General features: G+C 41.8%; 2 protein-coding genes across 5 annotated transcripts in view; one reads left to right on the top strand and one right to left on the bottom strand.

The window, feature by feature from the left end:
• The window catches only part of DTNBP1 (dystrobrevin binding protein 1), a 44,410-nt gene extending 42,606 nt beyond the window's left edge, over positions 1 to 1,804 (top strand). For both annotated transcript variants that reach the window (XM_081919395.1, XM_081919396.1), the window contains one exon: positions 480 to 1,804. In XM_081919395.1, the coding sequence (XP_081775521.1) occupies positions 480 to 727 (248 nt within the window). In that variant the 3' untranslated portion in view covers positions 728 to 1,804. The remainder of the gene's footprint in view (positions 1 to 479) is intronic.
• Positions 1,805 to 2,044: 240 nt separating this feature from the next.
• The window catches only part of JARID2 (jumonji and AT-rich interaction domain containing 2), a 191,274-nt gene continuing 166,079 nt past the window's right edge, over positions 2,045 to 27,239 (bottom strand). For 2 of the 3 annotated variants that reach the window (XM_081919374.1, XM_081919373.1), the window contains exons 8-18: positions 21,390 to 21,886; positions 16,668 to 16,760; positions 15,653 to 15,771; positions 13,815 to 13,885; positions 12,565 to 12,679; positions 10,323 to 10,428; positions 9,469 to 9,651; positions 8,707 to 8,837; positions 6,660 to 6,843; positions 4,724 to 4,831; positions 2,045 to 3,540 (exon numbers count right to left, since the gene is read on the bottom strand). In XM_081919374.1, coding sequence (XP_081775500.1) covers positions 3,364 to 3,540; positions 4,724 to 4,831; positions 6,660 to 6,843; positions 8,707 to 8,837; positions 9,469 to 9,651; positions 10,323 to 10,428; positions 12,565 to 12,679; positions 13,815 to 13,885; positions 15,653 to 15,771; positions 16,668 to 16,760; positions 21,390 to 21,886 — 1,784 coding nt within the window. In that variant the 3' untranslated portion in view covers positions 2,045 to 3,363. Of the gene's footprint in view, positions 3,541 to 4,723; positions 4,832 to 6,659; positions 8,207 to 8,706; positions 8,838 to 9,468; positions 9,652 to 10,322; positions 10,429 to 12,564; positions 12,680 to 13,814; positions 13,886 to 15,652; positions 15,772 to 16,667; positions 16,761 to 21,389; positions 21,887 to 27,239 lie in introns of those variants that run through there. The other variant, XM_081919375.1, reaches the window with a different exon arrangement.

Genomic DNA, 27,239 nt, shown 5'->3' with positions numbered 1-27,239 from the left:
ACATTTCCCATTTGTTTTCTGAACAAATATACATATCACCAGCCAGGTTCACTAAGATGCAGGATTCAGCAAGAAGCCCACATCTTTCATTTCACAAAAAATTGGAGGCTTAATTTGAACTAGAGTCCTAGTTCAAGGATACTTTCATAAAACAGAGATTCGTATTGTGGCTACTTTCCTGACATCTTATGTCTTAGACTGAGGTTTATGTGCTCCATTTGTTCTGGATTATTAGTCAGGCATTACAAGGAGTGGTGCACACAGCTTTTTATGCTTTAGTATGCAACTATTCTTCACTTTTTTTTTCACCCTGAGAAACTCAGTGCCATTTCTGGAGCACGTATTCAAATGCTTTCTTACTTTCTCTCAGCTATTTTGTACAAAACACCGAAAGCATATAGTCTCCCAATTGTTGTAATATAATGGGTTTCTAACAAATGAATAAGCCTAGCTCACTGACTTCTCTTGTTATTTTGAAGGATCAGACAACAGTACTGGTCAAAATGAAATCAGTCTTCAAGTTCCCACCCAGTCAGCGTTGAGAGAGTTGTCCTCCTCAACTTCAGCCTGGACTGATTCTGCCAGCCAAGATGCCAGTGAAGGAGAATCGCCTGTGATTCAGTCCGATGAGGAAGATGTGCAAGTAGACACTGCCCTTGTTGCTGTACATACTGAAATGAAAGGCCCTTCTGATGTTAGTGATGAGAGTGATTCGCAAACAAATTGAGTTATCATGGTGCTCTAAAGGAATTAGGACCCTGGAATGAATGAGTGAGTAAAGAAGTATTTTGAGCTTGCTTTTGTTACTCCGATCTTATCATGAAAAATATTACCATATATAAAACTTGAGTTTGACAGTCATGAAAATACTGATTTTTATTAAAAATTTCTTGAAGCACACCATTAGCAATAAAGTGTTGGCTTTGGAACAGTAAAACTTGTATATAAAGGCTTATCCAATGAACAAGTTGTTGTAAGGGTTCCTTTTAAAATCTTCCATAGGAACATAACACAGAAGCCATGTTTGTTGTCCCAGTGTGCATGTCTTAATTGTTGTGGCTAAAGACTGGTAAATGTTTGTTGTTTAGACAGAAGAATAGCCTCCAATTATGTGACCTTCCAGATGTAAGAAACAAATCTATATGCTTTCTTACTGATGTTTTACATACCTATAAATAACAAGCAGAAAAAGATCAGCAACTACTTGAATAGTTGAAAAAGTATGTGAACTTTGATTCCATGCTCCTGTCCTGTTGTTGCTTTGTCCTACATTTAGTGGGATAAGCCTCATTTGTGATAAGGGATGCAGAAGCATGCTGCTTTGTTCACTTCACAATAGATACCGAAAGACTGATGAAGTGCACTATTCTAACTTTAAGACTGTTGAAGCTTTCTACTTACTACCTGTAGCACACAGCATCAGGCCAACATGCTTGTGCTATCCCTATGTAAGAGATTATGGGCATGTTCTAAATGAGCAGCTATTCCCAAATAGTTGACTACTCGAAATAAGTCTCAGAAGCCCATTTCTCTTTGAGTTCGGTGGAATAATGTACCTATAAATGAAAGTTGGGAATATCTGCTATATGTGTTGCATCTTTCCTAACAAGAATGGTCCTCACTTTTGAAGTTTAATCTCTACTGCTCTTTCAGAAGAAAGACAAAGTGTCCAAAAAGTGTGGTTTTTTTATTAAACCTTGTATTACAAACCTGAAAAGTAAACAAAACTGGCAATAAACATGAAGTCTTTCCTTACAAGGAAAGAGAGCAGAGCAGCGCTAATAAATTAAATGTCAAACTGTAAGCCATAGTCAGAAGTTTACTGTCAAGAAGGAAAAAGTACACAGCAAGGCCATAAAAACCGGACAACCACATTGGAAAACACTCGACTCTGTATGTTATTGTTAAATATTCCAAAACAATTCGTCTTCTGCAACAACCGACAATATGTATTTTATAAGACTTTTCCTGACAGTCACCACTGGCAAGCTCAGTGCAATATGGGTAGCTCTACGGTCTTGAATTCAATTATGAAACAAAAGAGTTTGTGAAAACATTTTCCCTTTTTTATTCCACACATACTGTACACACAACTGGAAAAGGGCAACAACTACTCCATTATTATTTTTGTTGTTGTTCAGTGATGTAAGCAGCACTTATAAATGTTACAAGAAAAACCCTGTAAGCATCCAAATCCATCCGATGAAGAAAGTGAAACGTAAGGCTTTTCTTCATCTTGTCTCTTTGTCACCCTTCCCCACCCTCCCAAGAAAAGGCTCAAGTATTTAAAACAATTTACAGGCTTATGTACAAAAGGTATGATTTCTTTTTTGTTACAACATGAAGGAAAAAAATAGACAAGATGAGAGCAAATGCATTTTTCACATTCAAAAGAAATATGCAAATCTGCTAGTGGCTCTAAATGTGATCAAACAACAAAACAAAATTCAAAACAAAATTAATGCTGACTGTGAAAAGGTATGAAAAACAGCAGTGGAATGGAAATGGAATGTTAAAGATTGCACGTCTATGACAAGAAGCACTTATGGCTTCAATCATTTTAAAAGGATGCTATTGAAGGGTTTTTGATAAAGTAGCCAACAGCACCAAAACATAACAGAATGGATTTCCTAATGAAATCAGGCACAGTTTTCGCTCACATGACTCCTCAAGGCAGGCAGTCTTTTTCTTCTCTTTCTTCTCCTCCTCGAACAGATGCATAGTGAAGTGCTGGTAACAGAGAACAATTTCTCCAAATCTCCCATTTTGCCTACAGTTAGAAAACTAAGTCCATCTTCAGCTGCCATAACCTCTCAAAGAAAAGTGTGTATTCTCCAATTTTAAAAGGTACAAAACTCATCCTGCCTGTTACAGAATACAAGCCAAAAGTATAGCAATTTCTTTCAAGTTTTGTCTCCTATCCCTTTTCTCTCTAGAAAAAAATCTGTTGACATGACTTGGAGAACAAATTATAAAACGCCAAACTTCAACCTATCAAAAAAAGAGTTTAAAAGCCTTTTCACAGTTACCAAAAAAAGAAAAAAGGCTTTGTAGCTTCAGACAGAGGGACAAATACAAATGAATTTCATCAGCCCCTTGCTGCTTTCAAAACTGAATGTACAGCAGTTAAAAAAAAATCCTGCTGTAATCTAACTACCCTAAGTAAAAAATAAAAATAAAATAAAATTCAACAGTTTAATGCTAAAACAAAATTAGTTCTCTAAAACCAGAAGAAAATCTTCTTTAGAGCTAGTGCAAAGACAGCTTGTATTCTACAGCAAGTACTCCAAACTATGATATAATAATTACAAAAAATATATATAAAATTGACAAAAATGAGAGTGTGTGTTGGCATCTTCATGATTAACTTGAAGCACTTTTGGATGAACTGGAGGATGAAAGTCTTGATGATGGCACGTCGACTGTTGCTCTCTTCCGAGGTCCTCTTTTTGGTGTAGGCTTGCTGATACAGTTCTCAATGGTGCCATTTTTGCCAGATACTTTTCCACAGATTTGATTGACTAAACTGATAATTTGTTCCTATTTCAGAAGGAAAAGAAAAATGAGTTTAGATAGCAGAAGCCTTAAGAGAATGTGGCAAATAAGCTCCAACAATGGCCATGCACTAGATATAACACTCCTCTCACATCGTCCAGCACAACTGTGAGGAATAGAAGAATTCTGTTTAACTAACTAACTTGTTGAATCAGTGCTTTATGAAGTTTGGCTTTTTAAAAAAACAACCCACCTGTTTAATCGCAATTTGACATGCTGTTCAAACTAATCTAAATTAGAAATAAGGGAGAACACATGAACCCAGAGCTCATTCATATATGCTGAACCACAGATTATTTGCATTCTGCTAATTACAAAAAGTCCTCACTTAAACCTTGTGTCTATGGTTAACATTTACTTTGCTTTTTTAAAAAAGGAGCTATTTATAACTATTTCAGACCACGTTATTGAAATTTCTACATACCTACTAGTCTTCATATAATGATGGAATACAGGACAAAAACTACCGTATTTTTCGCCCTATAGGATGCACTTTTCCCCCTCCAAAAATGAAGGGGAAATGTGTGTGCGTCCTATGGGGCGAATACAGGCTTTCGCTGAAGCCTGGAGAGCGAGAGGGGTTGGTGCGCACCGACCCCTCTCGCTCTCCAGGCTTCAGGAAGCTCTGCGCAACCCTTGGGAGACTGGCTCGAAGACGCACGGGCTCCAAAGGGTCGCACAGAGCTGCCTGTGCTCCCGGGCGTCGCTCAGCTCTGCACGACCCTACGGAGCCCGTCGTGAAGCCGAGCCGGTCTCCGAAGGGTCGCGCAGAGCTGCCTGCATTCTGAAGCCTGGGGCGCGCTGCAGAGCGAGCTCGGGCTTCACAGAGCTCTCTGCAAGCCTGGGGAGACGGTGCGGCTCCTAGGCTTGCGGATAGCAGGCTGTTCTGAGGGCTGGGGTCGGGGGAAGCTCGGGCTTCCCTCGCGCCAGCCCCGGGCCTAAATAATTTTTTTCTTTATTTCCACCCCCCATAAAACTAGGTGCGTCCTATGGGGCGAAAAATACGGTACATGTTTAAGGACGCCTTTTAAATGCAAGAATAAACTGCCCATAAAATTGAAACTCCAAAGCAGGTTTCCTATATAGCTGAAATTATTTGTAAGATCAAATTATAATTTTCAAAAATGCGAACTTTTCCAACCTATGAGCTATTAGTTATTATACAAACCTCATCATAGCGATACATTAGTTTTAGTCCTCGGCAAGACTTCTGTTTTTCTACGTGTCGCAGGGCACATTCGAGGCAGAAGACAACGTTTTCGTTTTCCTGTACAACCTGCAAACATTTTTTCAAAGGTCAAGAGCATTAATAACTCACAGATCAGTATTTCCTGAACAGCCTGACTCTACATTGAAGCTTAACCTGGAAGTCTCACACAACTGAGATCCCTGTTTGTTAAGCCTGTGGGTGAATTCACTTTTAAAATTCAAACGTAGAAACCACTCATTATTACTGTTGGTGTGGCAAATGTAATAATCATGGTGAGACCGTTAATTGATATATGTTCAATCACTTTGATAGTGTTTATGGACACACCTATTTAGAATCAAATCCCAATAAGCAACAGAATTAGAAACTAAACTTTGCAATTCTTAAGCTCTTCCAAGCAAAACTGAGCCAAGGTGAACTTTTTCTTCCATAGAGGCTAAGGAATGATGTAAACATCAAGGCCTGCTCATGTGGCAGATGCTACCATCTGGTGAGATGGGTATGTGGCATGGTTCACTGATGGCACATTTTTTCTCTGCCACTGCAGACCTTTTCAAAATGTATTGGTAGTTTGCAGTGGTGTGCAGAAAAACCACTCTATTTGTAAATGAGTAATTCTACATAAATGGCTTATCCCACGCTGACATTCAAAAGTGGCCTTCATATATGCACTAGTGCTACCTTGGGCTTGAAATGACAGAAAAGCTTTTATACTGTGTCAGGAAAATGCATTTTCAGTCATGATTTTAATTTATTAGTCCCATAAGCCAATTATTTTGGTACTAAATTCTAAAGAGAGCTTTATTCACTATTTATGCGCTATTTTCTGCAACCTCTTGCTAGTCTGCAATGAGAAGTCTTATAGTTTATTACTAAAGTTCTTCTAGTAATAGGCTCCCTTTTACTGAACCGTTTGAACTACCTCCTTGACAAATCTTGAAAACCAGAAAACCCTCTTCCCTTATTCTGAATATGCGAAGGGGCCTGTGGAAAGTGTGGCTCTAGCTCCTCCCCCTCAATGACATGACTCTTGATTTGACTTGTGATTGACTGAATCAGATGGAAGACACCTTCATTGTGCAGAGGACTTCCTACATGGGGTGGAAGTGGCCTCCTTCAGACTCAGCATACTGCATGTTGGATTTGGAATATTGCCGGCATGCGTGATCTCATGAGGGAGTGGAGGTAAGCCGCAGGTTCCTGCAGGCCCCAAAGTGAATATCTGAAGACAGCTGAAGTGAGGCACACATTCTTTTAAGTGAAAAATCACCAGCTTCTGCTTACAACTGACATACTGTAGTACAATAGCAATTTTCAAATGGTGTTCCAGGTAATTCTGGAGTTCTCCCATGAGAAAATACCAGAGAATCTTCTCTGGCAGAGCCCCTGCCCACCACTGTCAATCATCCAGTGCAATGTGCAAACTGCTGGAGAATCTGGAATATTTTGTACATCAGTTGTTGTCCTCTTTGAACTGATGATATGAAGCACAGCTGGCCTCACTTGAACTGAATGGTACATCCTAGAACATATCAGAAATTCTCTAGAGCATGTCAAGTTCCTTGACAGGCGTCAGAATAAGATTTGAAAACTATGAAATGACAATAAAAATTTCAAAACAAATCATCAAGCTTTTAGTTCTCCTGTTTTATGTTTCAGTCCAATATTGCTTAAAAAGCACTAACACTAATGTTCCTTAACCTTCAACTATCCTGAGTCTCCTACACAGCAGTGCTTCACAAGAGATTTCAACCTATATTTTATTGAAATACATACACTGCTTTGGCCAAATGCATTTTGGCCTTTTAGCACTGCAGTAATTGAGATTTTGTTTTTTGCGGGGGGCGGGGAGAGAACATAGTGAGAACTCCCAGCTTCTGGGGATTTTCCATACCATAGATAGGTAACACAGGTGCTGGCAAATCTGACACCTCCTCTCAGACGTCTCTAGCTGCCACTTTCGAGGCTTTTTCTTCCCATCCACTCCCGAACTGCTGCTGCTATCATGGCTCCCATAGCGAGCTGACGAATGGAGGCCTGCCTCATACAGCTGCCGCCGCTGCCTCAGCTCTGTCTCCCTGTGGACATGAGGAATAATTAGAAAACAGCAACCTCTCACAGGAACGCCATGAAGCAGCAGGCAACATTTCAATGTAGGCCTGAGATTTTAATAACAATTGCCATGCTATGATGGGCTAAATCCCATCTAAGGTTTTGTCTGACCACTGTATACAAATTGGGAGTTTTCCACACAGAGAATCTGATACAGAAAAACCTTGGGCCAGATCAAATTATTTGGCAAACATGGCTGCCAAGTGATTTGCCAGGAGATATTACTACCTATGGAGACCAAGCACCATTTTAAGCAGCCCCACTCGCTGTAGAAAAAAAAGAATTATTGAGTTGGAAGGGACTTGGAACGTCATCTCGTCTAACACCCTGCTCAATGCAGGATCAACAATCCAGGATGCAACTCCAGAATCCCTGACAGATGGCTATCTAGCCTCTGCTTAGAAACTTTCAGTGAAGGAGAGCCCGTCACCTACCAAAACAGTCTCTTCCTTTGTTGAACAGCTCTACACATTAGAAAGTTTCTTCCAATGTTTAGCCCAAATCTGTTGCACCACCATTTCCACACACTGGTTCTAGTCCTGCCCTCTGATACAGCAGAGAACAAGCCTTCTTCATCTTCCATATGACAGCCCTTCAGAAATTTGAAGACTGCTGCCATGTCTCTCCTTAACAATCTTCTCTCCAGGCTAAACATACCCAATAGCCAAGGAGGGAAACAGGAGGAGATAGAAGTGGGACAAAAACATTGTCCTACGGTAGGCCCTCCTTCAGTTGGCAAGACTTGACTTGCTATGACACTTAAAAGGGAACTGAGCAAAACATTGAGCAGACAGGAAGAGAGATGGAACATCATGTACCAAAGCAGTGAGTAAATGAGAACTGAGCTCAGGAAAGGAAAAGGTGGTACCACATATCAAGCAAAGGAAAAATAGAAAGAGTAGGCTGACATTTGCAGTTAAAAAACATAGTTATTCCAGCAGCAAAGATCAGGCTTTAGAAGGAGAAATATCCTTTGGAAGATCTCCCTCTTAAAAGAAGCAACCTAAATGTGAACAAGCTTGAGAACCACTTGGATGGATGGATGTAAAAATACCAGCTCTTTCGATATTTGTAAATTTTCCTTTGTTAAAGGGAAAAGTGCGTATCAACTCTCCAAAAAGGAAGAAGCTCCATGCAGAGCCTCAAAAGTCTTCCACTTAGAGGGCAGACATATAGTGGAGAAGACTCTAACCATTCTTTGCACATTAACACAGTAATCTTGTTAAATACAATTTGTAGATTCCAGCCATCAGATTTTCTCTTGATCTATTCGAGGTGTTACCGACCAGCACTACCCAGACTGTCTCACACTTGTTGTGGGTAGCAGTGCTACATAGTAGGAGAATAAAAGAGAACAGCATTACATATGAAACATGGCAGCTTTCCCTGCTTTTCAAACCTGCCTTGGACAGGGGCTGGGGAGCATTTAAAAACAGGTCTTTCAGTGTCTTTAGAAAAGGTGTGTAGCTGTCCTCATGCTACAGACAGATTACACTGTCTGCTTCCGAAAGCACAGGAACTCCTGGCTTAGCCAGTGATTTTAAAACTCTTGACATTATTAGGCACACTGGGAAACATGGATTCATTTGTTTGGTGAGAAAAAAGTCATCACCTAATGCTAGTAGTATGGAGCACTTTGCTCTGTCCTCTAGTGCTTTGACAGCAAACCATCCATGGAAGTTTATTCTCCCATGTGTGGCAGTGTTCAAGCAGGTTGGCTGGCTCAGCAGCTGCCAGCAATGCTCTTGGACGTCTCACAACACTCTCTATACTTTCCGCGAGAGCTACTCTGGAAGCAAGTAGGATAAAACAAAAGAGACTCTAGCTACCTGAGCTCTCCTAGAAGTGCCGATATTGTAGTAAGAGAAGACCCATTTTCTTTCTTTGCTTCTGCTGTTGCGATCTGATAGAGCAGCTTTTCCATTGAAAATGGCTTGGGTATACGTCGTTGCTTCATCTCCTGCGTCGACAAATTCCAGAGTGTTAGTACACATACAATGAAATAACTCGTTTTGCAAAGAAAAATGAACATACCCCATTAACGCATCATCCTTGGGGACAAAGATTTCCTGACCAAAAGAGTGTATGTGTGAAACACAAAATTTTCCTGAGCAATCTCTTCTCAGTCACTTCATATTGGCCCTTCAGGTGTCAGTGTGCAATTCCTGCCGGCCCTTAACTTCTCAGTCAAGCCCTGGGCACAAGTACAAGTAAATGCAAAGTGCAACTCACCTCCCCAAGACTTTCCCCTGCAAAACACAACCCAACTGGTACTAGTAGGCACTGTTGCTGCTGTCCTAGCAACAAATTCAACCAACGAGTCATACATAAAAGGAGTTACTGATGCACATCACAGTTGAGTCAGGACATGTCCTATGAATGGTTATATGTGACACAGTCCATGCAGCCTTCATTGAAATGGAGATTTCCCAAGTTCTGAGTGGTAAAAGGCAAAGTCTAGATGCTTTATGTATGAAAAAACCCCACCCATATCCCAAATGTTTTAATGAATGCATCAAGCAGCACTACACACGCTGTGACCAGAGGTGTTCTGTTTGCAGAGGTGGGTTTTTAAAAACACAAGCTCCTACCTTGGCAGTTTTAAAACCCATGCTTGTCCACTGGGTGGTAGCAAAGTGCACAGTTTCAGAAACGTTGTAGCCGCAGCACACTTTAGACACAAAAGATCCTGGGAAGCAGACAACAAACTGCCCACTCTGCTGTACAGTACGGTGCACCTTGATCCCCTCTTTACACAGCACCTCTGGGGAGATCTAGGGAGAGAGAAAGAAGCAGGGGAAATCTAGAGCGGGTGGCTTTCTTGGCATCTCCATTTACTTAGCTCTTACTACTTGCCATGGAGAACATGCAAAAGTCATATTGAATCTCTAAATGCTTCTACAGAAACAAACCCCAGAGCAGATCCTTCTGCTGCCAACTACGTAAAACCAACCAACTCTTAAGCTTGGCTTAAAGGGAAACAAACCTCAGCAGGACCAAGGAGCCTTGGGGTGGGGAGACATGTCTCCTTGTGTCATATAGGACTGGGTTCCCTTTAAGAACATATGAATCCACATCAGTCCCTCTAAGTATTGCTTAAACAATAAATCTGAGCTTCCACTCTGGCTGGAAGCTCCTACCAATTTTAGCAGTGACAGCAGTAAGAAAAACCCCCAAAGCTGGACAATAATCCTCCATCTCCACCCTTAATACCCATAGGTCAGTTGAGGGGGAGCTGTGTGCCTGTGTTTGCCCTTGTGCGTTTGGCAGCAGGAAAGGAGTGTGTGTGGACATCTACCAGGGGCACGCAGTTCCCTGATGGTTAACCAAGGTTTGGCCCTTGGATCTAGAAAGGAAATCTACCCCTGGCTTACACAATAAAATGTATTGCTGTTCATGACACCACGAAAGAAACTGCCTAGTAACAAACCATAAAGCAACTCACCATGACGTTACTTTCAAGCATTTCCAGCCCTGGAGTGCCATTGGCTTGCAGCAGGGTGTGTACCACTTTGTCAAGTTTTTTCTCCTCTGCAGCAGGAATGCAATACCTGTTCATTTTTGACACAGAAGGGGGAAACAAAGGGAGTATTTATTCCATGCTGCCAAAATTGACATCACCAAAGCTGAGAGCAACATGAGAACATACAAAGAGCCCTGCTGGATCAGACCAAAGGCCCCTCTGGTCCAGCAGCCTGTTCTCAGGTACATATAGGAAGCCTGGACCTGAATGCAGCAGCAGATTGTGCAAAATATACTAAGAGTTTGCAAATTTGAAAACAAGATCAAACTTCAAAATAACACAGCAAGGAATAATTGTGACGCTACAACCACTGAATATTTTATCAAAGATTGGAGCATTAAAGGATTTGCCATCTCTACATGTATCTGACTCCATTTCTCTCAAATATTGGGGGTGAGGAAAAGGAGAAATAGAACCGTGTTTGAACTCACAATATTTTGAAGCTCTCACCTAATGAAACTACAACCAACGCTGAAACCTGACTGCTTTTTAACATCCCATAACCACCAATAAGGGCTGTCCCACACATCCCAAGTCAGCAAACTTGGGCATGCTGCTGAAGCACCCAAGAACAGATAGGGATTTGTAGCTGATCCTGGCTCTTTGGAAGAGAATACCTGCGTGGCACACATTTCCAAAGACTGGATTTTATCATTTGTATGACCAACTTGCAAGGGTATGCTAAAAAACCCCCAATGTAAACCTAAAAGATAAATGTGTGGTGGGGCCCCAATATCAAAGGCTCCTTTTTGACAAATATCTGTAAACCATGTCTGAATAGCAAAGACACATTCAGGAGTACTCTTCGTGGCCACTCCAAACTGCAGGCCTCTGCTCTCCTGAAGCTGTGCAACATTTTGGACTTTTTCCAGAGGACATTTGAAACTCTTTTATTTGAGCTGGCAAGAGCCATTAGCTGGGTAGCCCCTGGTTCAAATCTCATGTCGTCCCTGAATGCACTTCGCACTTGGGCAAGCCACACTCAGCCTTCCAACTGTATCACTGCAGCAATAATACAACATCCTTGTAATTACTGAGATAATGTATGTATGAAGTACATCTTAAAGCTGAGGCTTGTACAAACTACCACTCCCTCCCTTGCCTATGGGGAAAAAGAACTGCCTCCTAGTGATGAGACAGGAGGTTTCCCCCCCAAACACGTTTATTTTCCATTTAGGCTAGAAAAGTTAGGTGTAAGTTTTTATGGTACAACAGAAGAATGCTGCCTCTCACATAAGGAATACCACATGTTACAAATCTGCACTGCATCTGGAACCCCTCTTAACCCTCTGAAAAGCTCTTTAGGGTGTTCTTGATCTTCTCAAGCCAGTTTGGCAGAGGGGAAGAAGATGGAGGAGGGCAGGATTGGTGCCTCCTTACCCAAGTACGAGAGAACACATTCTACTCTTTGAACAGGATTTTTGGATCCAAGAGATTACATATAGGGCGTGCATGCTGGAAATATTTTTTACGGCCTAGTAACTTTGGAGGACGCGGGTGGCGCTGTGGGTTAAACCACAGAGCCTAGGACTTGCCGATCAGAAGGTCGACGGTTCGAATCCCTGCGACGGGGTGAGCTCCCATTGCTCGGTCCCTGCTCCTGCCAACCTAGCAGTTCGAAAGCACATCAAAGTGCAAGTAGATAAATAGGTACCGCTCCGGCCGGAAGGTAAACAGCGTTTCCGTGCGCTGCTCTGGTTCGCCAGAAGCGACTTAGTCATGCTGGCCACATGACCCGGAAGCTGTACGCTGGCTCCCTCAGCCAGTAAAGCAAGATGAGCGCCGCAACCCCAGAGTCGGCCACGACTGGATCTAATGGTCAGGGGTTCCTTTACCTTTACCTAACTTTGGAGGCTTATTTGCACGGCATTTTCACCAAATGGATTTTTTGCCACATTTCTAGGTTGCGTGTGCTGAACAAGGGTCAACTTGATCTTTTTCTGCATAACTTGGTATTTTCTGGCTTTTTAGAGTTTTAGAATCTTTAGGAAAACAATATTTATAGAAGAAGGTTGTAGTTGGGCAGGTTGGGGTGCCATGAACTGCGATGGTGTTGAGGCAGTAAGAGTAAGACACTGCATCAGGATTACCATAGAAGCTGACGTGCAACTTCCTGAAAGCAACAGTGCAGAAGAGCAAAGAGGTTCACTTGGGATTCACTTACCAAATGCAGTCAGCACCAGTGTGTAAGTAGTCTATATATGGAAGGTGATTTTGGTCTCGAGACCAGCATGAGGTAGAAAAGACCATGCCAATATTTAGCCAAGGAATTGTCACTCCTAAAGCAGTTTAGATCAGAAGCAAAACACAATTAATAGGGGAAAGGTATGTTGAAAACCACACATGTAATTTGTGCTGATACTTGAAAATTTAAATCTTTTGATTTCTACCAGAAATAAGATTACATAGTTAACAAAAGAGATGTCTTTCATCTGATTATTCGGATACATTTTTTCACCCAAGCTCCTATTTTTTCACGGCATCACTATGCTGCCGATCACACATGCATATAAATTTTGCTTTCTGCAAATATTCTGGGTGCACACTTGTATTAACATGGGCAAGCTCTAAATGGGGAATTGCTTGGACAAGTGTGGCTCATGAACACTGGTTGCAGCCAGAAAACATTTCCCCCCAGAAAGTTGAAAATGGTGCAGGTAAGCATAGGTATCTCATTATCATCTCTATTTATAGGTAAAATGTAAAAATGCTTCAAAATCCTGCCAGACCAGTTTGTCCAGACATCATGGGGGGGGGGAGTTTACAAGAAATGAGTGAGCAACAGCAGTCACTTTCAGCTCTTTGTAAAATGATTATCTAACCCCCAGCCATTATCAGGTAGAAATCACTGAAGAGCCTTAATGAAGAACCAGAGGAATTTCTGCAAATTTATTGGCACAGCACTGCTCCCTGGAGACTGCAAATAATGAAGTTACATGTGCTGATCGCTCACCATATTGACACTAAAACATTATCATGAGCCTAGTGAATAATGATGAACAACTGGGAGAAGTAAATGGCCCAAGGTAGAGATGGTCTGCACTACATGCGTACCCCTCCGTCTCTCTCTCACCTTTCTTTCTTTCCTTTTTAAAAAATGCAGTAATACAAGACACAGAGCTTAACTGCTACGTTTGGCTTGTTAAGATACAAAACACACCTTTCTCAGGCTCTCTAGGATAGAAGTGTGTCCATCTGTGCTGAACAGATTGAGGGGTCAATGGGCAGCAGAGACACAAACAGGATTATAAATGCCACCATGATGGGAAGCTTACTGAATATTAATTCATTTTTAAACAGCAGGTAGAGATGCTCGGCTCCAGGGAGGTGGCAAAAACATGATTTATTCAACACTCTGTGTGAATTCCACAACAGAGTATGTCTCTTAAACATGGAGAATATAAATGGACTTACCAGGCACAGCACCAAGATGTCGCAGGATGGATCCTGTGTTATTAGGAAGGACTGTTAGGTTCCACCCATGCCTGTTCAAATTAAGTGGTGCACATTGTGATAAGAAAACATCAAATGTCACATTAGTCATTGTTTTATTTACCTACTTGCTAGGGGTTCTGCATTGTTGTGTAGGACTGCAGCCAAAGGAGGAATGCTGTAGGCCTCTTTGCTGCAATTCCAGATTTTGTTTTAAAAGTAAAATTCTGCTTAAAAATGAAATTTCTAGCTCTTTCCTTTATGTTAACAAATGTGTAAGCAGCATTCTAGACACAGTTGTTCAATACACTTGCTCTCGCCTTTGTGTTCTGGCTAAACTTGCAAAGGTACTGGTGACTGACAAGAACTTGAGACTTCTTGTTTAAATTTATTGATGTAATTTTATAAACACGATTAATAAATTGAAACGGTGAAAACATTAAACTACTTATTTTTCTTTTTTCTTTTTTGCTGCTTCACAAAGATACACCATGTTATTGTTTCAATTAGGTGCCTTGCAAAAGCAAGCAAACAAAAAACCCAGTAATTGACTGGCTCCCAATCCAATGAAACCTTTATAGCTATGTGGGAAGAAGTGTGGCAGGGACTGATGACCGTCTTTCCATGGGATCATAGCTGACACATTTTAGCAGCTACTGTATGGTTCCTAGCCATCTGTTTCCATCCAAACTAAGTTGTGGTTAATTCATTAAACGCATTGTCATTAACTTGCTCCCTCAGAAACAGACAAGGTGAACATTAAGGGAAACGTACATGCATCTGGGTGCACAGCATAAAGAAGGCATCGTGTGGATTCAGAAAAAGTCCTTGCCCACCAAATAAGAGGTTGCAGCATTCACACAACCCATTAAGATGCTTATGCTGAACCGGTTGGTTGGGAAAATGTTAATGCTCTGGCTCCTTCAAGCAACTAACTGGAACTGGACGGAAAAGTTAAAGGAGGAATGGTAGGATCCTGTAGCAACTGCCTGACCCCTTATGAAGATCCTCACCCTTGGAACTTAAAAAGAAATGCAAAAGGTGTAATGAATGTGCAATTGTACAGTTTTAGAAATCCTTTGTGCTAATGCAGAGGGTGCAAAAAGAGGGAGGGAAACACCCAGTGCTACATTTCTGGATTACTCCAGCCATGACCATTTCACAAAACTCTTCCTTCTGGGGACACTATAAATATATGAACAGCATAACTAGGAAAGGGGATAATAATTACAGAATATGATAAAACACAATACGTAATAAAACACAAAATTTCATAATCTCACATTAAATGAATAATAGCTATCAAGGTGCATTCTGCAAAAGAGAATACAGAAAAGCTGAAAAATGTATCAACGTATATATTAATGCAAACGTATCTAGCAAAACGACATTAAAACCAGACTTTCTACCAATGAGACAACCCCTAAAAATGGAAAGCTGTCAAAAAGCATGATTGGTAAGGCTGAAGGTGCTTTGGGGCAGTTTTCAATGATATATTTTGTCCTTGCTAGCCCTTTTCCAATGTACGCTGCTCATATGCCCCCAAGGAAGGAATTTTCCAAAACGTGTTGGACCTGGAATGAGCCATAATTCTAGCAGCCAAAGTCCACCCCCCACCTTACCTATCAGTAACAACCTTTATTCTGCAGCTGGCTGTTTTGCTGCTAACTGGAGCGGGGTAGCACAAGCAGCTACAAATACACTGAGCATGAAACAACATTATACCCAATAATGGTGATGAAATCTGCAACTTAGTAAACAAATTAAGAGGAGCCAGTGCTCTATGGACTACAGGAAACATGTCTCGGAACTCCCATTACCTTGAAAACGGTTCTGATTTTCCCACAGGAAAGCCACTGCCGTGGGTGTTGGTATCCACTTTCCCACAATGCACTGCTACATGGCAGTCCTTCTGTTCCACTAACCTCCAGTACTCTTGCTGTAGGAAAATAAAGTTTTCGTATTAAGATTAGAGGAGAGTGCAGTTCCATCTCCCTGAGTTTAATCTAGGCAAATTCTCATTCCTTGGAAACTGGGCGCCTGATATTTCAAAATACACCAAAAGCAAGCTTGGTATAGCTCTTCCGACAAATAATAATTTCTTAGCTGGTGTTATTACTAAGCCCTGATAAGTGTCAATGCTTGCATTATTAAAAATGATATTACTACCCATTTAGAAATTGCTGCTTGGTCCATTCAGAGAGTACGTGGTCCTCCAAAGGGGCAATGGTTTATAAAATACCTTTGTGTCAACCAGCATAACTTCTGCTAAGGATATACTATGAACTGTTGCCACTGAACCAATGGCTGTATCTAGGATAGCCTGGTTTATGTGGTGGGTTGGCAGGTGCCCAAGGATGGTTATTCCTCGCATGAAAAAGAAAGCCTTTGGAATAAAGTGCTGGTTCACATATGAGGTAAGATAGTGCAGTGAAGCATTTGGACTATACGTTTGATGTTCTTGAGGTAGGACTTTCTTTGGCAGAAGCCATGCTGATTCTTCCTCAGCAAGCCTTGTTCTTCTTTCTAATAAACTGTTTCACAATTCCGTTTTAAAATCTGCATTTCTGTGTGCTTCTTGCAGCTGCCCTCTTTTTCTTCCTTGACTTCTTGGATCCCAGCAGCAATTCCCCACCACGACACGACACGACACAACACAACACACACCTGCTGTAATCATGGGAATTGTTACAGGGCTGCTGAGTTCTCATGTTACATCACCCAGGCAAATGAACGTTTGTGAATGGTTTGGATCTCTTGTGTGTACGGGGGGGGGGGGGAATCATCTTCTAGTGGCTAGTTGAATGAACTACCCTGCATTTACGGAACCCTCACCTCTATTTCAGCTGCCGTAGGCTCTTTGCTGAAGCACATGTTCATGATGTTTCTTGCTGTTCGGTAAAAGGTTGTTAAAGAAACAGACCTTCCCTGTGAACCAAAGCATAAAAAGGGAGAAATTGTGGTTGTGGTTTTACATCATTAGTAATAGTAATAATGAAAATAATAATGAATAAAGGAAGAGCAGATATGAGTGGCTGGAAATATAGATATTACACCAACAATATTCCAGATTGCATTTTCTCTCATCTATTGCATGGGCAGCACCAATAAAAAAATAGGCACAACATTATTAAGAAAAAGGTGGGGGAAATGCATAATATATGGGGGGAATTGCTGCAAAATATGTATACGAGGTAGAATTGTGAACAAAAATGCACATTTTTAGTGTTGGCTTTAGAAAGAAAATCACAAACTGGTGTGGAAATGGGGCAAACTGAGCTTAAGATTAGAAAAATGAGACGCTGAAGTTGTCCACCACTAACTGCAGACTGAAACTGTAAATGCTCTAAATGGGCTTGCTCAGATACATTTTGTCCTGCGTTCTGTTCTAACTTCACGTTGCCTGAGAAAGTTGTCCTCTATATGTAAGACTACTGCCTAGGGAAGGAAGAGAAATCAGAATGACTCATTTTAAGGACCAGCGGCTAACTGAGATGCCAATTTAGACTTATTTTTAAAGGGAGTAGTGTTGATGCTTGCTCACAGGCTGGCTGGAATCAGCTGTAGGAAACAACTTCAGACATTTTAGAAAATAAAATATCTTTCACCAGATGAACTTTCAAACTGGGTAGCCAAAGAAAGACTAACCCCAGAGGTCCAAAACGAAATTGAAAAAGTTGATCAGCGTTTAGTCATAGGCCAGTACAATACTAAAATGTAAATATTTCAATCAGATTTTTTTTTTAAAAACCCACACAAACACAATAAAGAATCATGAAAAAACATTTCCAATTCATAAACTAGAAGTACATTAATATAACTCAACTGTGCCTTTTTCCCCAAGCAAAGGTGCAGTGATCATGTATGGTTTTCCATTCAGTAAGGGGAGTAATAATCACACCGTGAGCTTAACATTAAAACTTGCAGTCTCACAGTGCTTTAACATGCACAAATGGAAGCTAGCTATTTGTCTTAAAATTCATCTTCATTTTCTCTCTGACTATGAAGACCACTATTTTGTTTTGATGATTACAGATATTTTCCACAATTCATTGAGAACAGAAAGACTTAAGGTGCTTTCAGTTACAATGCACTTCTGCAATAAAGGTTTTCGCTGATTTTCAACACTTGGCTGGATCCCAGACCCCAACCTGTTAATGGTGCATGTTGGGGGATGGAAAACACGCTTTGTGGGGGTAAAGAGAAGGCTCATGTGTTAGCAAAAGTTTTAAGTTAATTAGTTCAAACTACAGAGTCAAACTTTCAGTAGTTTTCTGCTTCCTTCTCCTAGAGCAAAAACAGACACTACCGAATATTTTCCCCCAATCAAAGTCTTAGCTCAGGCCCACTGACTACACAAAAATGTTGAACTGCCCCATAAAAAATAAAATGCGAAATGAACACAAGGCAATTAAGCTATTACAAGTGCCCATCAGGGGAGGAGAGCTAAGACACTCTTAAATGTCAGAGCTGCATGCTTGTAAATAAAATGAGCAATTTCCTTCCTCTTTTACTGCCCATGTGAACCATTTATTGGGGTAGTCTAACAAAAAAAACATCCTTCAAAAGTGCTATTCAACAGCCATCAAATTTGCGTCTGTAATTCAGGGTTTACAAAGACTGCTCACAAGCACAGAGAAACAGCTGTCTAGATTTAAGGAGTGCTTGCTGTGGGGTTTGGGTTTTTTTGCCAGACAAATAAAGGAGGAAATTATCATCAAGAACTGGTTACTATCGGAGAGAGGTGGCAACCCTACCTCAGGGCAGAAGTTTTCTCAACTTTTTTAATAAAAAAGATTAGTCATAATTGATCCGATTTATTAGTTCTTAAATTTTTCCTCTGGGCATAAAGCACCCTCCAAGGAAACTCTCACTTTCCAGCCTTTGTCTGAAATTACATTCATTTGGGAGAATTTTTTCTCACTTTGATTTATCTATTTGGTTTAAAAGAACACATCATTGTGAGGAGATTTGCAATAGTCATCGTTTCAGTGCAAAATACTCCTTCTCTTCCTTGATTCCATCTCAAAACATTTGCACACTTATTTAAAGAATTCCCCAAGTGAAACCCAAATACCCGTCCCAGTTCACATGTAATGTTAAGCCACAGTAAGAAACAAACCATGGTTAGGAATGTGCGATGGCACACTGAAGAATTGCTTCTACTATGCTCCACCCTGCCCTGAGTTGGGAGGAAACAAACCACAGCTTTTGCTTAGCGTTAAGTGGAAGCCAGTCCTCGTGGGTTGTTTCTCTCCAAAACCCAGGGTGGAAACTAAGGTTTGTTCTTGGACTTACTGCCCATAGTTTGTTTGGAGGAGTCATTGTCGGAGAATTTCCTCTAAATAACTTAGCAACTGGAACCTCCTGGTCCAAATCTGGTCCCTTAAGGGGTGATGCTTGACTCCCATCCCAACTATAACCCAAAGGCAAACTATGAGAGGAGTGATGGGCAACAGGAGGAATCTATATAGGAGACTTTAACTTCGCATTTCTCCTAGTTGATATATGCAGGTTACAGATTCTTTGCATACACTGTCTCACTTATTTCATGTGACCTAAGCTCAACTAACTTAGTCTGGTATCCAACCCATGACTTTAGGAGAATTAGGAAAACTGGGAGCCTACCCCCATTAAAAAAAACAACCTATTGCCAGATAGAATAATGAATCCCCTTTATTTTGTGACACGATACAAATTCTTTACATGGGAAGCCAAGCATATGGCTTGATCATGATTTGCAGTGCAATTTTGTGTGGTTACTCATAAGTAATACCTGACTTACTACCAGGTAAATGTACAAAGGATTTTTAATACCACATATTTAGTTCATTTCTCTCTTTTTCTGCATGAGTTTAGCAGAACAAAACAAAGCTATTGTAGTCTGACTACAAATAATTTGACCGAGCAGATTTTCTTTTACCTCTAGCAGAAGTGAAAGACTGACTCCAATTGCAGTATTAGTTTCCTATGGAATTTGCTGACAGTGGCAGCACTTCTGGCTGGCATTAAAAATATGCACTTTTAAACAGAAGTAGAAGATCATAGCTTAAGTATATAAGCTATACTGTCAAACTGATTGCGGACTAAAAGGCTTTAATTCAATTAAAAAACAACAACCCCCAGTCTCAATTAGACATCCACAAGGGAACTGAAGAGATCTGAAGGAAAAGGCTTCACAAATAAAAAACCTCCCCCAAACCTAAGGTTTTATCAAACTTAGGTCCATTAATTTTAATGGGTCTACTCTTACTGTACAAATTTGATAAAAGGGCCTTGCTCATTGTGTTCATTCTTACAGTACTTTTACTTTCACGATGTAATTTTTTATAGACTTGGGAACACTCCTGTAACATCCCTTGGTATAATAAAGGTGTTGCATGAATATTCAGTGGCGATAAATGATTCTGTAAGAGGAAGCATAGGCTTAGTTAAGTAGCCATAACCTCTGCTGACTTATTCCACACACTCTAGTCCTGTGAAATGCAGCTGCCAGTCATGAGGACTGTCAGGTCGCAGGTGGTGGGGTGAGGGCGTCCAATGACCCAGCCAATTTCTAGGCCTGACCGACTGCAGGGTGTCAGGAAGAAGGTGTTGAGAAGAGCAACAGGCCAATTTGTTTCACGGATAAACATATTACAGCAAGAGCTATCAAATGACATTAAATCATAATGAATACATTCCAAGTGGTAATTGAGTGTATATTTTAACCTGGTATTTACGTTTATAAAGCTGTCATGGGGTGAGGGGGCAGATTCTTCCAAGGTCTGAACTCTCGCAATTGTTAACTCCATTGCTCGCTATTGCAAGCCCTGGAAATTAGACTGCTTGAGCTGATCATAGGCAGGCGAATGTCAAGAGCCTACAGTGTGGTGTTGTGGCTGGAGTGTTGTGTTTGGACACGGGAAAGCCAAGCCCATTCCCCACTCAGACATTAAACTCGCTAGGTGGCCTTGCACAAGTCACAGCCACACAGGCTCACCTCACTCCCAGGGTTGTAGAGAAGATAAAGTAAATTAATCCTTTGCCCAGACCTCTTGAGCAAAAAAGGCAGGAATACAAATGCGGTTAATATAGAAGTAAACAGAATCTGGCACAGGAATGAATAGATAGGCCTCCATTCTTGAAGACTGACAGCCTCTGCACAGAGGCACCAGAAGTTGCCAATTTCAGGCAGCACCTGATTCCTGTTTTGCAGCGAGAAGAGAAAGAGCAGTGATGGAAAAAGCAGTATGTGCCGGGCACAGGCACCAGCGTAATAAACACCATATTTCTTTCTCTCTTAGCAGCTCAGCCTCACTCACTAAATCCAACCTCACTAACAATTACACAGCAAGCAGCGGTTGCCAGCTCCTGCTTAATAGTGGGGAGGCTGCCAAATCAAATTGAGTGGGGGAGTCAACATTCCTCTGCAAATGGATGTGCTCAGCGTCAGGAGGAATAAGCCTTCCAAACCACTGTTTGCACTAAATCAGAGCTGGCAACTGCGGACAAAAATACTGCTTGCATTTCGAGTTGCACGTTCTAAGCAGGGCCAACGGCAAGGCTTCTGCTTACCTTATATACACACTTGTGGAGGTCACTGAGAACGCCTTTGTCTTCCTCCTCTTCCTTCACGGTCTCTTTTTCCTGAGAGAAGAGTCGCCGCCGGCCCGTTTTCTGTGGGACTTCGACTTCCTTCGCCTTGTTCCGGAAGCCGTTTTTATGAACCACGCCATTGATGAGTCCGTTTTTGGGCTCATACCGGGGGAGAGACTGGAATTCATAGTTGTTCTCCGAATGTACCTCCAGGGGGCCTTTCCTCTTTTCTAGGACCTCCTTTTCAAAGAGGACTTCCTTCTCCAGTCTCTTGTGCTCCTCGGCAGAGAGGGAGTCATAGGAGAGCAAGTACTGGCAGTACGCCTCCTGCAGCTTTGCTAACCTGTCCTGTGCAGTTTTGGGGATCCGCAGCAGGTCTGCCAGCTTGTTCCATTTCTTGAGGTCAGTCACTTGCTGCATGCCCCCCATTTCGTTGATCAGTTGGAAAAAGCAGGCCAAATCCAGCTCACATCCTCCTGGGTGTCAGTGAAGTGGAAGGGAAAGGAGGACATACAGGGGGAAGGAAAAACATGGTTAGGAAAACTGACAGCAGACAGTATACAATCCAGGCCTACGTATTGTGGAAGTGGCTGCATCACTTTGGACTGTAAATAGGAGCAAGACTGAAAACTCATCTGTGCAAACGAATGAAGAATAAAGCCCCTCAATATAGAAAATCAGATGTCAGTGTTATTTCTGGACCATCCGTCTTTAAAAAAAGGGAATCGGAAGAAAATTAAGCCACTGCAAAATCACTAGGCTTTCGTAGTATTCACTGCACTCGCCTTGTGATTTGCCACCCACCTGCATCAAGTTTCAACTGCCTTTGGGTATCTTTCTAAATGGCAAACTGTGCCAAATAGGATGCTCTCCCCCCCCCCATCATGTGAATATTGCTTTCTTTTGTGCAAATGCCATTACAAACGTCTGCAGTCAAATTAATGCCCCCACTGCACCACACAGATCTGCTTCAAACTGGATTTGAGGTCACTGTTGTGGTAACTATTAATATTGTGCTACACACTCTACAGAATGTACTTTGTGCCCCCTGTTTCCTATCTAAAGATATTACGGTTTCTTGATCAGCATTTATGCAATATCCAAGATCGATCTGTAGTTACTGCATTTATCAAGCAGCCATGTGATGCAAACACCAGCCCAAAACCTCCACAGAAGCTCAGATTTATCAAAAGGTTAATTCATAGGTTGGTGGACTGCAGGTTAGTGGGTTCTATTTTGTGTTTAAGTGGTGCTGGAAGATGCACAAACAGGAGCTTGGTACAAAACATACACTCAGAATTAAAGAGTTCTGAGCCTCCAAATTTGTTTTGAGTACCACAGCTAAAATAAGAGTTTGCAGTTCTTCCACACAAAAATCCACTTCTGGTTACTCCAAGCTATCTTAATTTCTGCAGCATAGTTTAGGGGATTTTGGTGCCAGGGGTGGGGGAGGCATCATTTTGTTGCTGCTATTGTTAAACATTTGGGAGTCAATTGTTTGCAAGATCTACTTAGCTGGTGATCTATTTAACAGCGAGTCATTCAGCAACAGATCCTGCAGACCTATCTTCTGCCCACCCCTGGAGTAATTAATTTGTGCTCATTATCTGATGTCAAAGTGCCTTTGCAAAGCTGACAAAATCTCTTACTGACAAAAAATGATAATGGAATAATGCTTCAACTTTGGCAAGTCATTGCAGGGAGGAGAGGCACAGAGAGTGGTGTGATTGCTGCAGGTGAAAGTAGCCGTTCCATGTTTTGTCAAGGAGTGAGTGCTTTCAGGCAACACAAAAACAGGGCCAAACCAACTCTGGGTTTAATGAGGCTTGGTAGCTTTTCTTGAGCAATTTTATGAGATCTGACCCTTACGAAAAGGAGGCGACTGCTACGGATTTTGTGCTTGTTGTAAAATGTTCAAGATCAGCAATATGGTAAAGCTTTTTTTCCCCCAGGAGAATGAGCCAAGGAGAAAAACAAGCGCACACACACACACACACTACATAAAACCCCATTTATCTGCTGGCAAGGGGTAGACAAATACATAGCTTTCTACCTGCCATAAAGATTACAGAAAACTAAAGGACATCTCAGGAGGACAGTATTTGAGATAATAAACTGATGAAGCTAACAACTCATATTTAATTAGGACACCGCTAAAGGATTTTAAAAAGAAACATGGGTTACAAACCTATCACACATTTATGAAATTTGGTGTGCCATCAGCAAAGTAGCATTTTATTTAGACCAAACAAAGGGAGCAATGCAGTATGCAAACTGTGGAGCTATACAGAACTGTTCCTCAGGTATGAAGTACACGGAAAGCTGTGAGAATTTTTTTATTTTATTATGGATCTTGCTTGAAGTTTGTTTACATTTTAAGGTGGTGGTGAAGGATTTATTGCAGCCATAATTTGTTTAAAACCTCACTATCTATTAAGTTTCATCTTATACAGAGGTAGGCTGGGATAAAAAGAGTAATGGAAGTGTTTATTTCATGTTAGCTAATCACTGTATTCTATAGGAAAAAATCTGAGAAACCTTCCTGAAGGTTTTGTATGAAAAGGCGGAAAGAAAGTCCCTTCCAGCACCATTTCATTAGTCAAATGATATGATGGAAAACTACAAATGTCCAATCTAACGCTTGAGCTTCTAGTTTTAACTAAAAACAGGTAGCACTTTTTACAGGAATCTGATGAACATCATAGTTCACAAAAGGTCTGTACTGCTACCTAGTCATGATTCCTAAACAGACAGATACACCACCTTGCCTGAGGCGAGAATGAAGGCCAAGGCATCCCTTGGCCAAAAGATAAAATGAAATAAATAATAATTGTTTTGAGTTTTAGTTTTCCACACACAAAAAGAAGACACCATGCTGCATAAATTGCTGCTGAAGGCCTGTTAGCTGCCCTTTCAATTCTGCAGGTTTTACGTGGTTAAAGGCTAAGGAGAAAAGGTCGCTTTGGGAAATATGTATGAAGACTGCAGCTTAGATAACTCTGTACCAGGGAACACATACCAAGCAGTCTTTAGAATTACAAACTGAAGTATAAGCCCCAGTTTAAAGTTACTGCAAATATCCAGTGCAATGTATGTGCATGTTGGCTAAGCAGCCCGTTTGTAAGCTATGTTGCACACCTAGAGGCAAGTGTTTACTGCAAGGGCTGGTTCCCAAGCTCATCGAAACCACATGCAGTGGAGCATCAAGGTCATGTGTACAATTATACTGCAATTACCGTATTTTTCGCCCTATAGGACACACTTCCCCCCTCCAAAAATGAAGGGGAAATGTATGTGCGTCCTATGGGGCGAATGAAGGCTTTTGCTGAAGCCTGGAGAGCGAGAGGGGTCGGTGCGCACTGACCCCTCTCCCTCTCTAGGCTTCAGGAAGCTATCTGCAAGCCTTGGGAGCCCGCGGGAGTTCCCCCCGGGCTCCCCCGGCTTGCGCAGAGCTGCCTGCACCCTGAAGCCCAGGCGCTCTGAGCAGTCTCGCCCGGGCTTCGGGTAGCTGTGTGCAAGCCGCGGGAGCCCTCCCCTGGCTTGCGCAAAGCTGCCTCTTATCCCGAAGCCCCGGCGCGCTGAGCAGTTGTGCCGGAGCTTCGGGTAGCTGTGCGCAAGCCGCGGGAGCCCTCCCCTGGCTTGCGCAAAGCTGCCTCTTATCCCGAAGCCCCAGCGCACTGAGCAGTCACGCCAGGGCTTCAGGTAGCTCTCCGCAAGGCGCGGGAGCCCGGCGCCAGGCTCCCGCAGCTTGCGGAGAGTTGCCTGCATGCTGAAGCCTGCGCGTGCTGAGCTCAGTGCACCCAGGCTTGGCGCAGCTCTCCGTAAGGCGCGGGAGCCCGGCGTTGGGCTCCCGCGGCTTGCGGAGAGTTGCCTGTTCTGGGGGCTGGGGTCGGGGGAAGCTCTGGCCTGGGGGGAAAATATTTTTTCCCCTTAATTCCCCCCCCCCAAAAAAACCTAGGTGCGCCTTATGGGACTGTGCGTCCTATAGGGCGAAAAATACGGTAAGCTATTAAATTCATCCTAGGGTGTATATGAATGTATTCTATACGTGGGGCATTTGGTCAAGCCTGGTGCCCTGCCATATATATAAGCTATCACCAGTTTGGCAAATGCATGAACCAGGAAAACATTTGAAAGCAGCTTCTGAAGGGCATCTTCAGCAAACCTTTACATGCACAGAGGCCTTAAACACTTGACATATGTGCTTACGATTTCCAGGGCTAGCCTTTGCCAACTGTTTTCTGACAGTGGTTTTTTGTTAGTTTTACACTGAAAAATCCAAAACTTATGCATCCTTTCAGAACTCATTGAAGAAAGCTGGTTCTTCTCGTCACCCAATTATGAGATTTGGTGAAATGAGCAGAGAAATGAGCAAACTGATATTTCACTGTCAATGATTTCAAGATTTTAATTTGTTTTCATTGGTCCTTGCAATGAGGGAAGCTTCAAACAGTGTCAGGCTGCTCAGTATATAAAAGCACTAAAGAGCTCATTCTCTTAAATTTGGCATTTACTGCAGTTCTTTGACTCATGACATTATTAATACAGCTCTACTTTGTAAGACTGGATTTCTTTCATAACATGCTTGCTATATATGAACCATAACGATATGGAATGGAAGTTTATTTTGAGTTCAACTTTGCAAGGAAGGGGGGGGAAGAACCCTCTTTTGAACCCAGATAAAATAAAAACTGTCAGAAGGAATGGCATTTACACAGCATTTCATATATTAATGCTATAGAATCCTTATACAGTGGTGCCCCGCAAGACGAACGCCTCACAAGACGAAAAACCCGCTAGACGAAAGGATTTTCCGTTTTGGAGGCACTTCGCAAAACGAATTCCCCTATGGGGTTGCTTCGCAAGACGAAAAAAATCTTGCATCCCCCCGCGGGTTTTTTCGCTTTTTTCACCCTTTTCTTAAGCCGCTAAGCCGCTTATCAGCTGTTCCGCTGATAAGCCGCTTAACAGCTGATCGCTGGAAGCCGCTTGACAGCTGTAGCGCTAATCCGCTAAGCTGTCAATGGGCTTGCTTCGCAAGACGAAAAAACCGCTAGACGAAGAGCCTCACGGAACGGATTAATTTCGTCTTGCGAGGCACCACTGTATTAACTCAGTGGTTGGATATAGAACACGCTCAGTAAGTCTTGGGCTCACATGCTCCCTTACAGAACATCAGAAGCTTCCAGTTCCATCTGAAATTAATAGCAGAACTTGGGACAAACTAAGGTTAATCTTAATCACTGTTAGCAGAAACAAACCGGCTTCACAAACTATGGTTTGAAGTTTGCTTGTTTCAAGAATCGGTAATTAAGAATAACTTCAGTTTATCTCGTCTCAGACTACATATCAAGTGACAGATACTGTAAAAGAGAAGCAACACTTCCCAAGCTCCTTCTCATAGCTGTGCTAGAGAAGGATGAAGAAAGTGTGAGCCCAAGACTCACTCATTCTTCTAACATTAAATCATCTGTAGTGTGGCTAAATATACACATGCATACAGTTTTAATCAGACACACAAGGTCAGTTTCACAACTAAAGTGTTTCACATCAACTATCATCTATTGCCTTTTAACAAATTATCTTATTGATTAGCTTTAATAAATGTTTTATACAACCAAAATATCAATATGCTAAAGGAGTTACTAAAGGAAATGTTGTATCATAAAGGCTGGAATCCTACTTATCATTAGGCTGCTTATATTCCACTGAAGTCAAAGGCTGCAAATTACAATTTATTTTTACTACAACTTGCCAGTTAATTTAAAGCACTATTTCTTATTCCTGGAAGAAAATACCCATCTTCACTATTTTCTTTTTAATTTCCAG

This window comes from Podarcis melisellensis (assembly GCF_964234715.1).
Source record: "Podarcis melisellensis genome assembly, chromosome: 7".
Classification (NCBI taxonomy): Eukaryota; Metazoa; Chordata; class Lepidosauria; order Squamata; family Lacertidae; genus Podarcis; species Podarcis melisellensis.
Note: the sequence above shows the minus strand (reverse complement) of the source record. Positions and strands in the feature narration are given on the sequence as shown.